Source organism: Tympanuchus pallidicinctus, unplaced genomic scaffold (genome assembly GCF_026119805.1).
Source record: "Tympanuchus pallidicinctus isolate F22 unplaced genomic scaffold, pur_lepc_1.0 scaffold1, whole genome shotgun sequence".
Lineage (NCBI taxonomy): Eukaryota > Metazoa > Chordata > Aves > Galliformes > Phasianidae > Tympanuchus > Tympanuchus pallidicinctus.
In genome coordinates this window covers 103,131,053-103,144,904 of record NW_026294618.1, presented here as the reverse complement: position 1 = coordinate 103,144,904, position 13,852 = coordinate 103,131,053, and the positions used below count along the sequence as shown (strand labels likewise).

The 13,852-nt window shown below is 38.4% G+C and overlaps 1 protein-coding gene across 1 annotated transcript in view; it reads left to right on the top strand.

Annotated features, from left to right (window-relative positions):
* Positions 1 to 13,852, top strand: part of PCSK2 (proprotein convertase subtilisin/kexin type 2) — a 93,742-nt gene that overhangs the window by 36,403 nt on the left and 43,487 nt on the right. The window contains exons 3-5 of the mRNA XM_052677479.1: positions 6,659 to 6,772; positions 8,393 to 8,501; positions 10,660 to 10,697. Coding sequence (XP_052533439.1) covers positions 6,659 to 6,772; positions 8,393 to 8,501; positions 10,660 to 10,697 — 261 coding nt within the window. The remainder of the gene's footprint in view (positions 1 to 6,658; positions 6,773 to 8,392; positions 8,502 to 10,659; positions 10,698 to 13,852) is intronic.

The window sequence follows — 13,852 nt, the reverse complement described above, 5'->3', positions numbered from 1 at the left end:
CATCCAAGTTTAATAAGCAGAAAAATCAGCAGCACCTTGATATTCAGTGACACTATTTCAGCTAGTAACCTTTCTTTAAAGGAAGCAAGATATACAAGTACTAAACAAGAACAATGGAACAAAGAGAAACGAGAAAGATGGCCACATTTTGTAGTGAATGTGAGGTTTGCTAGAAGTCGAAGAAATTCTTGTGCTTCTATACTAGTCACTGAATAGACATTATTAAATTTATGAAACAAAGCAGTAATACAGGAATTTTAATGGAAGAAGATAGATTTTTACTTTCATGAAATCATTCAAATCAACAACAATTTTATTCCTGTGTCTTTTGCTTCAAAATCGCAGGTACATTTGTGCTGATAAAATTTGTTTGATACTTTGTCCTTCCACAACTGCTTTATCTTTGTTGTAGCTGTTCTGATTGCACCAACCAGGGTGGGACAGGATAGCTGGAGAAAAGAATCCTTGTACAGAAAACTCCCCATTGACTGATGAAGGTGGAGAAGGCACTTGGAGACTCCTACATGAATAACAGAGACACCTATGGTTACCAAAAGGGATTTGTTCCTAAGTATGGAGAGATTTGTGAGAATCTTTGAAGTAATTAGCTTGCTTGAGAGAGAGTGGTTGTCATTTAGTTAGTAAATAATGGGTGATTAGTGACACACCCAAGCTCCCTGACATCCCTTCTTACTCTTTCTTCTGGGCTTTCTTCTGGGCTTCAAAATAGGCTCAGAAGATTTAAAATCAAAATATCAAAGTAAATGGCATCTATTTTGTGCATGTGGACAAAATCTCCTAGCCTTACCCACCTCAGATTATTAATTATTATTAATTCAACAGCAGATGTCAGGAATCTAACTATAAATAGAATCATAGATGAATCATAAATGAATATAGGGAAGAACGGTAGAATGGGGGAAGAACCCAGCTGCCAGCTTAAGTGAATTTCTGGTGCCAGGTAGAACAGCTCTTAAATCAGGCCGTACTTTCCTTCCAGTTACCTCCTCTTGACTTGCACAAACTTGATTGCTGATAGTACTTCTGGAGGCACTTGTACAAGCTGTAATTAGCTGGAGATGGTCCCTCTTTTCTTTGGGAGAAGTTTGAGAAGATTGATAATTTCGTAGAAGAGAAGCTGCTATATTGGAAAGAAAAATGGCTACATTAACTAGCTATGCTTGGAGACCAATCTCTTGTTATTACTGGGAGGAAATAATTGTTTTTTTCGTGGACTGGGGGCAGCTATTTAAAATGCTGGGGGGAACATCTCTCCTTGTGATGATGTAGAAGATGGGAAAAGATTGCTGAAGATTTGTTTTCAAATATCTGCTTTTAGTGTTTGACTGATATTTTGGGTATTTACGTTCACAGGAATATATATCGACCTGGAAATGGCAGCAGGAACATTTTGCTATTGGTGCTCTGTACTTTTCTCTTAATAATTTGCAGGCATTTTCACTGCCAGGTGTAAAGTGTAATTTGAAGAAAAATGCTGTGTTTTCTAAGCTGAGAATGGCTGAAGTCCTGTCCCTGTATTGGAGCTCTGGTACTGCTGCCTTGTCCTCCGGTGCGCCTTGAGCCACGTCCGGCTCCTGTAACTGTATGTCAGAGCTTAACTTCCCATTGCCAACTGGAGAATCAACCATTAGGTTGAAAAGTGAAGTGCGTGTCGTATGGCGTCAGGCTCTGCTTCTGAGAATTGTCTCTATTTGTCAGGAAGCCAAGTCCTTGAAAGAACGGTTGATTGAGAATGGGTAACACACCATAACCTGGGAGCAGTACGTAGTCACATACACTCCCAGGGAAGCCCCTGCCAACATTTAAAAGTCATTTGGTTTTCTTTGATTCATCTGACTTCGGCTGCGGTTCAAGGAACGCTAGGTCTGTACTCTCTTTTCTCTAGTGAGGATGGTCAAAGTTATTCCTTCTACTTTGCAGTGGAAACTAAACTTCATTACTTTGGGGCTTTAGGAAAAATGTACAAGAATGTGAAATGGGTATTCTTCACATTCCTGAGCTGCTTCTCAGCAAACTGCTGCTGGACAGTGTGAGTGTAATGAGCAATGAGAGTGTTTGAGAGTTTACCCTGTGAATGGAATCAGTATTTCCCTCTCTTTACATGGATGGAGTGGATAGTAAAATTAAATGTTTTCATCTGTGTTTACTTAGAAATCAGAGATGAATAATAGACAACATTTGGAGACTGGGATCAGAGAGAGAATGACATTTGTGGCTAAGACCCTGACAAGGTGTTGTAGGTGTTTCATATCCCATTCTCGTTCCTTTTTGAAGGCTATCAGGTGTGAGGATCTCACAGACTCACTTGAACTTTTCTGTCTCCATCTTTTGTTGTCACAATTTGTGTTTAATAGCAGCAGTCAGGACAGCTCTCCAGTAGACAGAAACACTTTGCTGGTTGATGCCTTCAGGTATGTGGACATGCTCTTCCAAGCCACCTTCATGAGAGGCTGCTCCTCTGCACAATTTGTAGGACTTAAGACTAACCATTGGCTTAACTTCTTAAGAAATGTGGAGAAATGGCTTTCAACTTCTTTCTTCGCCTTCAGCAGCAGACCTACTTTGAACTCAGTCTTCAGAGAGAAAAGATCCACAGTTTCTTTGGGTTGATCATCTTACTGCTGTGTTGTTTTTTTTTAAAGCCATGCAAGTCATGCTTACTAGATGTCATCACTAGGACTGTCTTTTTCCACTGGAATTTAGCCTAAATTCTCCTGTTGTCACGTTCTTATTTCTTGAGGTTGGGGGTTGTGTGTACTGTTCCACTTTTTATACCCACTGGTATAATTCAGTAAATCTGTCATTTATGCTCAATATAACGGAGTCATTTAACTGCAAGAACTCAACAGTATAATTAACCCTGTTTCTTCAAAACGAGGAGCTGATTGTCTTGGCATTCATAGGAGCATAGAGCACAGTTAGAGTGCTGTGGTTGCTGGCCTTCCCGGAGCAGTATCGCAGACAATCGATTATTTTGTTAATTTGTTCTGCATCAGTATCCTGCTCTTTTATTATCATCCAAGTGGCTTTATGCACCATGCATAAGTACAAGTATATTAAAAATCAATACCTGAGCCTCTTTCCCATCATCCATGGACTGCACCTTCTTTGATGCATGACCTTCTTTTTCTGATAATAACACACCTACTAACTTTAACATGATCTAGCCACATGCTAATAAAATACACGCTCACTTCTTAATCGTCTATCATAATGAAGAAGAAATAAATGTATTAAGAATGAAATAAATAAAAGCTATTATTGCTGACAAGTCCAAATTTGAGACAGTGAAAAACAGGCTCATTTTGAAAGGAAGTCTTGTTCCTCCACTAATTTCTAATAAGTGTCATGCTTAACAGGCTCAAAGCCTTTAGAGATGCTATTATCAAAAGTCTGTCTTACAAACACTGCTTTTCCTTCTTCAGTTCGAGAAATAAGTATTTAGAAGATGGCATGAGAATGCATTATGGATTTCTTTGGATTTCTGAACATGGAAAAAAATACTTTTATTATACTTTTATTTTATACTGTGTCTATTATAAGATCAGAATGTTCTTCAATGATATTCTGCCTTTCCACATGCAAAAATGTGATCCCAAGTTCTCTCTTGTATGCATTTTTAAAGCTTACTACCTGCAGGAAGATACTTAACGCATTTATGTTACAGATATCATAGGGAAGCCTGGAAGAAGAAATCCTTCAGATAGAAGCAAAGTAAGATGTGGTTCCTCTTCAGATCTGGACTAGATCAAGGACAAGTTTACAGCTGACGAAAAATACTATTTTTCTGGTAGATGTACCTTATTGGCAAGAGGACAAGTTTTCACTCCCATCAGCTATCTGCTAATTGGCAGTTCTCTGCTGAAATCATTGGATTGGAATTACATCAAGGATAAATTTACTCCACCTGGGATTTTATTTTTTTTTTTGAATGTATGGATGTTTTCTGATCTTAGGGTAGCATTTTCATCAGGCAAATTTGTTCTTCTTGTGCAGGTAAAATTCTTGCACAAGGCAACTGAATGAGGCAATTTGTAGCTTCTGTGATGGGGAAGGTGCCAAGGCTTTACCCAAACCTTTCAATTTATTTCATGGCAAGAAAGCCTGGTCTGTTTCAAATGTGACTCTGCAAGTTGCTATCATTACTGAACTTAATGAGAAAAACCTTGTTGCTGTAGGGTTTAGGAGTCTTCAGACATTCTGAAATAGTTACTCCTTGAATGGCAGTATCTTGCATGCCTCGTGTCCATGTAAAATAGCGTGTTAAGAGTGGTTTTAGTTCAGAGAGAGTTATACATCCTTTTCACATATATTTCCACCTCTCAGGGAATTACAATATCGTGTAATGTAATATAATAAAAGATACCAATTATATTTTATTGTACAGATATAACAAATCAGGGAAATGAGGTGATCCTGAAGAGTGAAGTCAGTCTGTGCTGTTTCTGCAAATTGCTCCTCACTTTCTTCAGCTTGTCTTAAAGAAAAGCCAGGGCTCCAAAACACTGCTTTTTAATTAGTGGAATTCTTTTTGTACTAAATCCTAATTCAGTGCCTTAATGCAGCAGGTCCTACAGAGCCAGCAAGCCTGCGTGGGCGCATAAATGCATGAATCTTTCTCTCTGGCATCCCTCTAACTGAGAGTTGGCTTCTGTTCATAATTATTTCATGTGGTGACAGCTTGGGGTTTGCAATTGCAAGCATGGAGGCAGGGGTGGTAACGGAGTAAGGGATAATGACAGGTGATTGCTCTGTTGTCTCCATGGCATCACTGAGCCTTATCTTAGAGGTATCAAACAGTGTGCTTATACCTTTCTTTATACGGGTACCTGGCACCACAAAGTACAACTGGTGTGGTTCCTACTCAGTCACTGTCTTCTTTTCAGCTTACTTTGCATTAGTTTTTCACGTTCTTTTCCATCTGCTTTGGTTTTAATGAATTTGAAATGAAAGCATCTACCAGTGCAATATTTTATCACTTTGTTCCTCTAGTTAAGGAATTGGAATTCATAAAAGTAAGTTTTTAGAAACACTGATACTGCCTCTTCAGGACAGATCAGTTCTTTCTGATATCCTCTTTCTGAGTGCGTCACATATGCCTCATCCTGCTCACTATGAACTGGCATTAAGCTCTCAAGGTTATAATGAGGCAATGTAGCTGTGAGGAAAATAGCTTTTAGCCCCAGTCAGTTGGATCCCAGTTTCATCTTGGTCACAGGCATCTCGCTGAGCCCTGTCCTTTGAGGCTCCTGCTTTAATTAACGGAGATGGAAGGACACCTCCAAGAATGACTCAACTCCTCTAAGGTCTAATTTGGCCTTTGGAGGAATTTCTCCTTTGTTGAATTCTATCTGACACTACATGAGTTACTGTGACACATCAGGTTATACATCTTCTTAATCAGAAATGCTGAAGCCACGCTTGTAGAAATGGCTACTTAAGTTATGAGATTTCTTTAATAACCATGGATTGTTTTGGCATTGTGGTGGTGGTGGTGGTGTTTTCTTTTAAAGAAAATGCCTAAGAAAATCTTAGTTTCTTTGCGGCCTTGTTTCTGCATCTCAAAGTTTACTCAATGTAAACTTGTAAAAATGTAAAAAATTAAATTAAAAATTAAAAATGTAGTTTTAAGCTTTCCTCTTTGATTAAAAGGGATGAATATATATATAAATGAAATATTTGGACTATTATGCAATCTTGGTTCTGTCTGTTAGGCTGAATGTTATCACATATCATAATGATGATTAGAACCATTCAGTGGTGTCCTTTTATATTTTTGCAAATAAGGTGATTATGATCTGACATTTGTAGTTTCTGCCTCCAAAGGTTCTTGTGTGTCTAACTTTTCTTGTTTTTTATAGTGCATAGGAACATAGTGTTTTTTTGTTTGTTTGTTTATAAAGAAAAGGATCTCAAACTGTGGCAGCTTGTTTTGCACAGCCAGTATTCTCACATCTTACACTGCCAGCTTGGTCCATTTAGTGGCCATTTTGCCTTCTAGCTTTTCTTGCCAATGCATTTATTTATCACTTATTAATAACAAAGATAATCCCTGAAAGTGCATCTCTCTGTAAGATGTGTTTCCAGGAACTTCAGGAGTACAATGAGAACACATAGCCCCATACTTTTCTCCCAGCAAATCTAATCTCCCAGCTATCTAATACTCTGAAAATGCCCTAGAGAAAAGTCTGAAGAAAAGTGTGACTGAGGCCTCATTTTATCACATGCAGCTTGGAATATTCATACTTGGAATTAGTTACATAATTTTTTCATCTAATAATGATGTTTTGATTCTGATGGCTCAGAGGAAGAAAAGTATGGCAAGAAGGTCTGTGTCAATGATATGAGTAGGGTCTCTTTCTTGCACAAATCCTCTATTATCTAAAATGCATTTCTCCAGCTAGGGCATTTTTGAGAGTCTCTTCTCTCCACAGCCATCTTCCCCAGAATTACATTATTCCTTGAGCTCCTTCTGCAAATTTTGACAGAAATCTGCCCCAGGTTGCTAGTGAGTGATGCAGACACAATTAATGTGATTTCAGAACCCTTATCTCTCCTGGAGAGAAAGGAAACAAAGCCAAAAACATCTTTATGGTGAAGAACATTCAGCTAAAGATGTAAAAATTAATCCTTCCAGGTCAAGAAGGCTGTGCAGCAGGAAGGCTTCAGCAGAAGAAAGCGAGGATATAGGGACATCAATGACATTGACATCAACATGAATGATCCTTTATTTACGAAGCAGTGGTACTTGGTAAGTTCTGAAAGAAAATCACAGTAAGCTTGACTAAGTAATTGGCATTCAGATTACTTTGTGCTGGTACAATGTCTTGCAAGAGTTCTCTCCAATTATCTTATAAGAATTTGGGAATGAATCCAAGGCTCTGTTGTGTTGTTTTTTTTTTAACTGAACCTCTTTTTATGCTGGAAAGACCCAGCAAATTTCAGGAGCTAGATTTCATTTCAGTCGATGGAAAGATCCTCAGAAGGCTTGAAAGAGAACTGTACTGGTGTCCTGTGGGCATTCCTGGTGTGCTGATGTGACCCCTAAAACTGCATGTGAATCATATCTTTGATTGAGCTGTTGCTAGGTAAAACAGTTACTGAATTGTAACAAAAAGTTCTAGTATACTTGCTAGAAAAAAAAAAAATGAGGTTTTTCTTTTCTTTTGCAAATCTGAATAGTGCTTAATTGATTTTCTTCAGTCAAAAGCAGAATTTTGGCTTTAAGCCGATGTCAAAATAAATTAATATTTTACTGAATTGTTTCATTTTTAATCATATTTTACAGAGAGAAGTTTTTAGTCTTGAAGGAAATTTTTCTGCATAAAAGTAACTAAGAAAGATGTCCTTCTATTAAAACTTTGATAAAGTATTTTTCCTCAATTTTAACACCGTGACAAATGTAGAATTTTGTAAATATGGTATCATCTTGTTCACTTAAGTTGACTCTTTCTGTTAAAGAATAGTATTTCTCAATCTCTTTCCTTCTAATGCATTTCCTATGTTTTGTGAATCTGTCAGATATGTCTGTTGTTGTTTTTTTTTTCCCCAAGACAAGAGTTGCCAGATGAATGAGGGTGTGTAAGCATGTCTGAGACTTTACCCTTGGTGAAATGGTGAACTAAAATGTGGATCGATTCACTTCGTTGTTGTACTTCAATCAATCAAAATATCACAGTGATGACAATAACCATTTTTAAAAATCAAGCTATACTTTTAGATTTTAGATTACGAAGTGCACAGAAGTGCAATTTGAAATGAGAAATGGTATCTGACATAAAGTTGAATAGTTCTGTGTCTGGAATAGCAAAATATTCTGTGCAACGTGGAACTTGAGAGAATTGTGAATGAGATTGGTAAGCACAACTTCTGTCTGAAGGCAGGGGATTGCCCTTAGGAGTCATACCCACACAGAGACCCATAAAGTCCAATTAGCGATCCTTCCTGCTCAAAGCAGACCCAACTTTTTAATCCAAAAAGTCTTCTGATATTAAAACCAGTGGGACTGGATTTCAGTAGCTCCCTGCTTTCAGTAAAAACTGTTACCATTACCTGCTCATAAAGAGTCCTCTGTAGTATCTACTGGTGCAACTTTTGCTAGCTTAACCACTACACTGATACACTTGAGGAGAAAAATATTCCTTTGCCTTGAAAAGATTCAGAGTTCAACCAAGTCTTATAAACCACAAAAAAGTGAATTTACCACTGCAACTCTTTTTTAAAACTTAAGGCAGTAGATAAGCTTACAGAGAGACTAATACTCCAAAGCAGATGGGATTTATTTTCTATACCAAATATGCATGCAAAGACATAAAGACAGAATCGGTGTCTGTGAGGTAAAAAGAACTGTTCTTCTTCACTGATCTATTAGATTAACACTGGTCAAGCAGATGGGACGCCTGGACTTGATCTTAACGTAGCTGAGGCGTGGGAGCTGGGATACACAGGGAAAGGAGTTACCATAGGAATTATGGATGATGGTAAGTGAGGACTGCCTGCTATTTTAATATTTTTAAGTAGCTTTTTCCATGCAATCAAAGTCAAAAAAGATTAAAAAGTAATAATGAATTGCTTATAGTGCTGAGACTACCAGTCTTCAGGGAAAATACATTATGAAGTCTCCAGTAGGGACAGAGAAGCACAGATATCCAAAGCAGTCATAGTGGTATGCAATTATCAAACAGCAGTTTTCGAGGGCACATTATAATGACCATAAAACCAAAGGAAAGACTCCCCTTGACTTCTGTAGGTACTGACTAGGGGACTTAATTGCCTTGCAAAAAGTACTTACAGAAACATTTTCTGGGTTGCATTATTCTCAAAGTCATACTTCTACAGCTGCAATAATTAAACACTTTCATGCTGAATGTCAATAAAGACCTGCATATTAAATATATTACTAATTTGAGGCTAAGTTCAAGGAAGATGAACATAACAGGTGTAGCTGAAGTCACAGCAGCTGTTAAGACTAGATGTTGAATATTTTGCTTTTAGGATGGCTGAATAATGTTAAAAATAAATAAAGAGGCTGGATCCACGTATGTTTTCTGGGATTAGCTGACACGGGTCCTCATTCATTTCTGTTTTTAGTTTGCTCATCCCTAAGACAAAGATTTCAAGGAAATCAGACAGTAGATTCAGACATATTGATATTGATGTCATGAGAAATCACATTTTTACTATTCGCACAGAGGCAGGAATTTGCTTTCAGAATAACTGGACGTGATTAGGACATGGAGTTGACAACAAACTGATGAAGCTTAAAGTCAAAGAAAGCTGTTGAGAAGTGTTAGTCCATCAGATGTAGCTTTTAGAGAAGGGAGTAATTTGATCTGTATTCAGTTCCAGTAAGTATGGAATGGAGCTCTTGCATGAAATGATTCTTCACTGAGTCCTCTGTTGCCCAAATCCCTTCTGAATTAACAAGGGTCTCCACAGATGCAAGGATCCCTTCTTGCAAATCTAGTGCTAAGGACCCTACATAATGGAAAGTAATATTTTCATCAGGATGATCACAATAATATGCCATTATACTTGCAGATATAATTAAGCACATAGTAAAATGCAGGGGCATTAGTTGGAAGCATAGGGCAGGGTAATGTTCAAAGCAAAACATGAAATCGGTGGCCATTTCTTTGTACATTTTAACTGGATATTTTATAGGTTGATTTATTTCATCTGAGTGTAGATCTGCCACTTCTGTTGTTCCATCCATGGGGATTTGTGTATTTATCAGCTTTGAAAATAATTATTGCATGTGCATATTCCACACCACTGCCTTGTTCCAGGGTTCAGCAAACTGCTGAGGTGTGGAGCCTCCATTTTAAACTCATGCTTTGTGAAATATCAGGGTTACTATTTTCTGTGCATCTCCTTGATCCTTTGGATATGGTATTCTTTTTTTCTTCTGAGCTGCAACCTAAGTATCTGGTTTGCTTAGAATTCCAGAGATCTGAGAGTTCCTTCTGGCATTTTCAGTGCTTGTAGTGTTAAGCACAAACCAGATGAGCTCCAGTGGACATTTAGCTTGTTTGGGATTTCTGTTTTGTGTCAGCTTTTTGAAGCCATGTATGGGAATGCTGAGAATCTAAGTGTCTCAACATTGTATCTCATGAAGCCCAGATCTCAGACTGCAACCTATGCTCGGATATTTGCTACAACAGTCTAATCCACATTTTCCCTCTACTTAGGTTACTATTATCAGTGGTTAAAAAATCCATTTTTGTGTGCTCTACTGATCTAGTGTTCACTGATGTTCACAGATTTGGTACACTTTGCTGTATGTGGCAGCTCTTTGTATATAGATACACTGTGATTTAAGCTAGTCTTACTAAACAGATATGATGCAATTGACAAAGCAGGCCAATAAATGTCATCACCAAGCTCGCTTTCTCAATTTGCACCTGAATTTTGGCACAAATGATTGACATCTCCTAGCTGGGGCTGCATCAGAAGTGATGTCCCAGTTTATAAATCAATACATAAAAACTGAAATTTCATTTCTATCAATGGCATTATTCACCATGATTGTTTTCCTACAGCTGCAAGGGAGTTTAGTTTCTTGTTTTCTGTGATGATTAGAAAATATTTTTGGAACTCTTAACCTTCAGTTTGTTTTCTCTCATTATTTTATTGCAGGAATTGATTATCTGCATCCTGATCTTGCCTCTAATTATGTAAGTACATGCTGACCTTTTCTGTAAAATGTGAATTTTCTTATTGTTATTGCCCTTCTTTGTTACAAAATTGTGAGCAGTGAAGAGACTAACAGTACGGCTGAACTGCTGATCTTAGTGATGATACATTTCATATTGAAATAAGCAGACTAAAAATGGGGCTGCCTGTGCAAGGAATGAAAAGGTTGACAAGGCTTTTTATAAAGGAATGACAGTGCTTGGGCACATTAAATAAGCTGCAGTTTGCAGTATTGGATTTGGGACAGAAATGAGTAACCTGGGAATTGGCTTTAAATCCTGCTATTAAGATGCAGAGCACACCTGTCACTTGGAAGGCCGTGGAGCTGTGGGCTGTTGCAAGGCTGCTATTGTTCACCATGGCTCAAGCATGCATTAGCTTTTGAAACCTCCAGGAACAGCTTAATTCCTTTATAACAGGTGATTTGGTCTGGTGCTCCAAAGCATGCACAGGGCAGATTGTGTATTATCAGCACACGCAGTGTCAACTGACTGTTCCTCATACATACCTCAGGCTTACTTTTAGACTTGCAGCTTTTAATCTTTCTTAATTCTTCCAGACTCTTCCCAGCCCCTCGTGTTCACTAGCACTCGTGTCCCCAGGTGTCTAGAAGGGTTCCCAGCACCCTCAGGCTGCTTTTGTGGTGTGAAGGTTTCACGCTGTGTTTAAGGCAGTGAGGGTGAAAAGCTGTGGCTCTTTGCCTGATGAGTTGTAGTGTCTCAGCTTTAGGTCTTACTCCTTTACTGCAGTCAGCAGCTTTCTTTCAGTAACCCAGACTTCTTCAGTTGAGCAATGTGGTTTGGTTTTCAACTGCAGTTAAATGAAAAGAACAAAAGCAATTGGAAATTTTGGTAAAATGACCCATTCAGAAAGAATAGCTCCAAAATTAGAAAGAGTAGGGCAATTACTTTTATATATTAGCTGTTACAACTTGGAAAGTAAAAGACAACACACAGGATGAAAACCTGTTCCTTGTATTAAACAGCTAATGGTGGAGAATATATGGGTAGAGACTTTGGGCAAAGGATTTGGGAAATAGCTGACTGGAGAGGTGAAGTGCAAGATAACCTGTTTCACTTGTTATGAACTGGCTTAATAACTCAATAGGAGCTAATTAAACCTTCTGCCCTAACTGCAAAACCCTCACCCAAGAGGAATAACTCAGTAGGATGTTTCACTAAGTTTGTATGAATTAAAAATGTTATTAGAAGATAGCCTTTGTCATCACAGGAATTGTTCTCAGCATGAGTGCTTTTAGCATACGATCTAGGGCCAGAACGTGCTTTTTGCTCACTTACTTGCTTTTGCAGCAGCAGGCATGAACAAAGCACAAGAGAATACCCTGTTTCTAAAATAATCGTGTTTTGAATAAACAAGATACAACTGTGTACCTGTATCTGATCTAATGCAAAGTAGGAACATTTCTGTTGTTAGCAGTGAACCTAGGATCATGCCCAGAAACTAAAAATAGATTTTTTAGTAATACAGTGTTTTGTCTTTCAATTCTGAAAATGTTCTCTGTCTGATGGATAAATACTCATCAGGCTTAGCAAAAGTGAGTGCTTAGAGTGGCAATAGTGAGTATTTTAGTATCTAATGGAAAATAGAGTAGAGAATATCATGACAATGAAGATATCATGCTAGAAGTCAGAAAGCAGTGGAGCTGGAGATAGACAAAGAACTATTGGGCTGAAACAGAAGACAAGCTGATTGGGAAAGGAGAAAACAGATTTTTAGCGGTAGGCGTGGAAGACTTGTGAAGAAATTGATCTTGAAGAGAGAATCTTAAAAATGCTGTGTAGGAATGGCTTTATTTAAACGCAGATTGATCTGGTTGTGAAGCAGTAATCAGGCTGTTGAGGGATGAACAGCAGTGCTAAGTGCTGGGTTCGGCCTGGCTTGGACAGGGCAGGTCAATAGCCAGGCATAGAGGAGAAGGCTGAAGAACGAGGGGTTGATCTGACAAATAACCATTAAGGAGCAGCAGAAACTCCATCTGAAAGATCACAGACTTATAGTAATTACAAACCCAATGCTTTTAATGTAGAAATATGAAAACAGGGGCTGAATATGCCAGAGGATGCTGCCAGAAAAAGTGCTGATAAATTAGCGCATTATGTGCAGGGTAAGCAGGGAGGGATGCTGGCACCTCCTTGCAGGGATGGCTGCAGTAGCTGTGTCTGAGAGGTGGCTGCTGAAGGGCAAGGTCAAGTCCTGCTCCCGCTGCTAAATTTTCCATCTCCTCACTCACTGAAGCACAGCACAGCGGTTGCAGGCCTCAGTTCACCCCTGCTTTACCTCTCCTTCTCTCTCAGCACGGCTGCACATGCCTCTGAGTCCTAGGAGACCCTGCTCTGATAGCTTCTGCTGCATCTTAGAGGCCACAAGGGCATTATTTCCCTGTAGGTAGTAATTTGGGCATGAACTGAAGACAAGAATTTAACTCCAACCTGGAGGAAAGATTAGTTTAGACCTGGAAAGGCAATGAAGTCAGTCTCTTAGGAATGGATCTTTAATTCTCTTCAACAATTGCAGTCACCCTTGCACAGTTCCTGTACCACATGTTTAGCATTTCATGGCATTTACACTTTGGGACAGCTTTCTTTTATGCTGCACTGCTTATGTTTAGGAAATTAAAAGTTTGTTTTTCAAGTGCACAAATGCTTGCATATCACAGCAATATCTGTTCATTTTCTTGAAAAACTGGGAACAATTAGAAAGTTTCTCAAAAGTGATGCTTTCAGCACGTTAGCATTGTTCAAATACAAAACCTTGGCTTCCATTGAATGGTTTCGGTTGGCTTTTACATTTTGAATTGCTGTTTTATTTTGCTTGACCACGTTAGCGGAGGTTTAGCACTAAGATATAATGAGGATCAGAGAGGAGAAAGAGCTCTCTAAAAGAAAAACAAACCATTTTGTATTTTTTTTTCCTTAATTTCAATGATATGTGATCTGTCTCTGTCTTGCAAGGCACTCACACAATCTCACTTTTTCAGTATCACATAGTCCATGTGTATTCAACCTTTTGGCTTGCTTGGCCTGCACTGAGTGAAGGGGGATTGTTTGGGCCACATATAAAATATATGATATAGCTAATGTATATAAGTAGCAAAACATTTTATTTTTAAATGTTT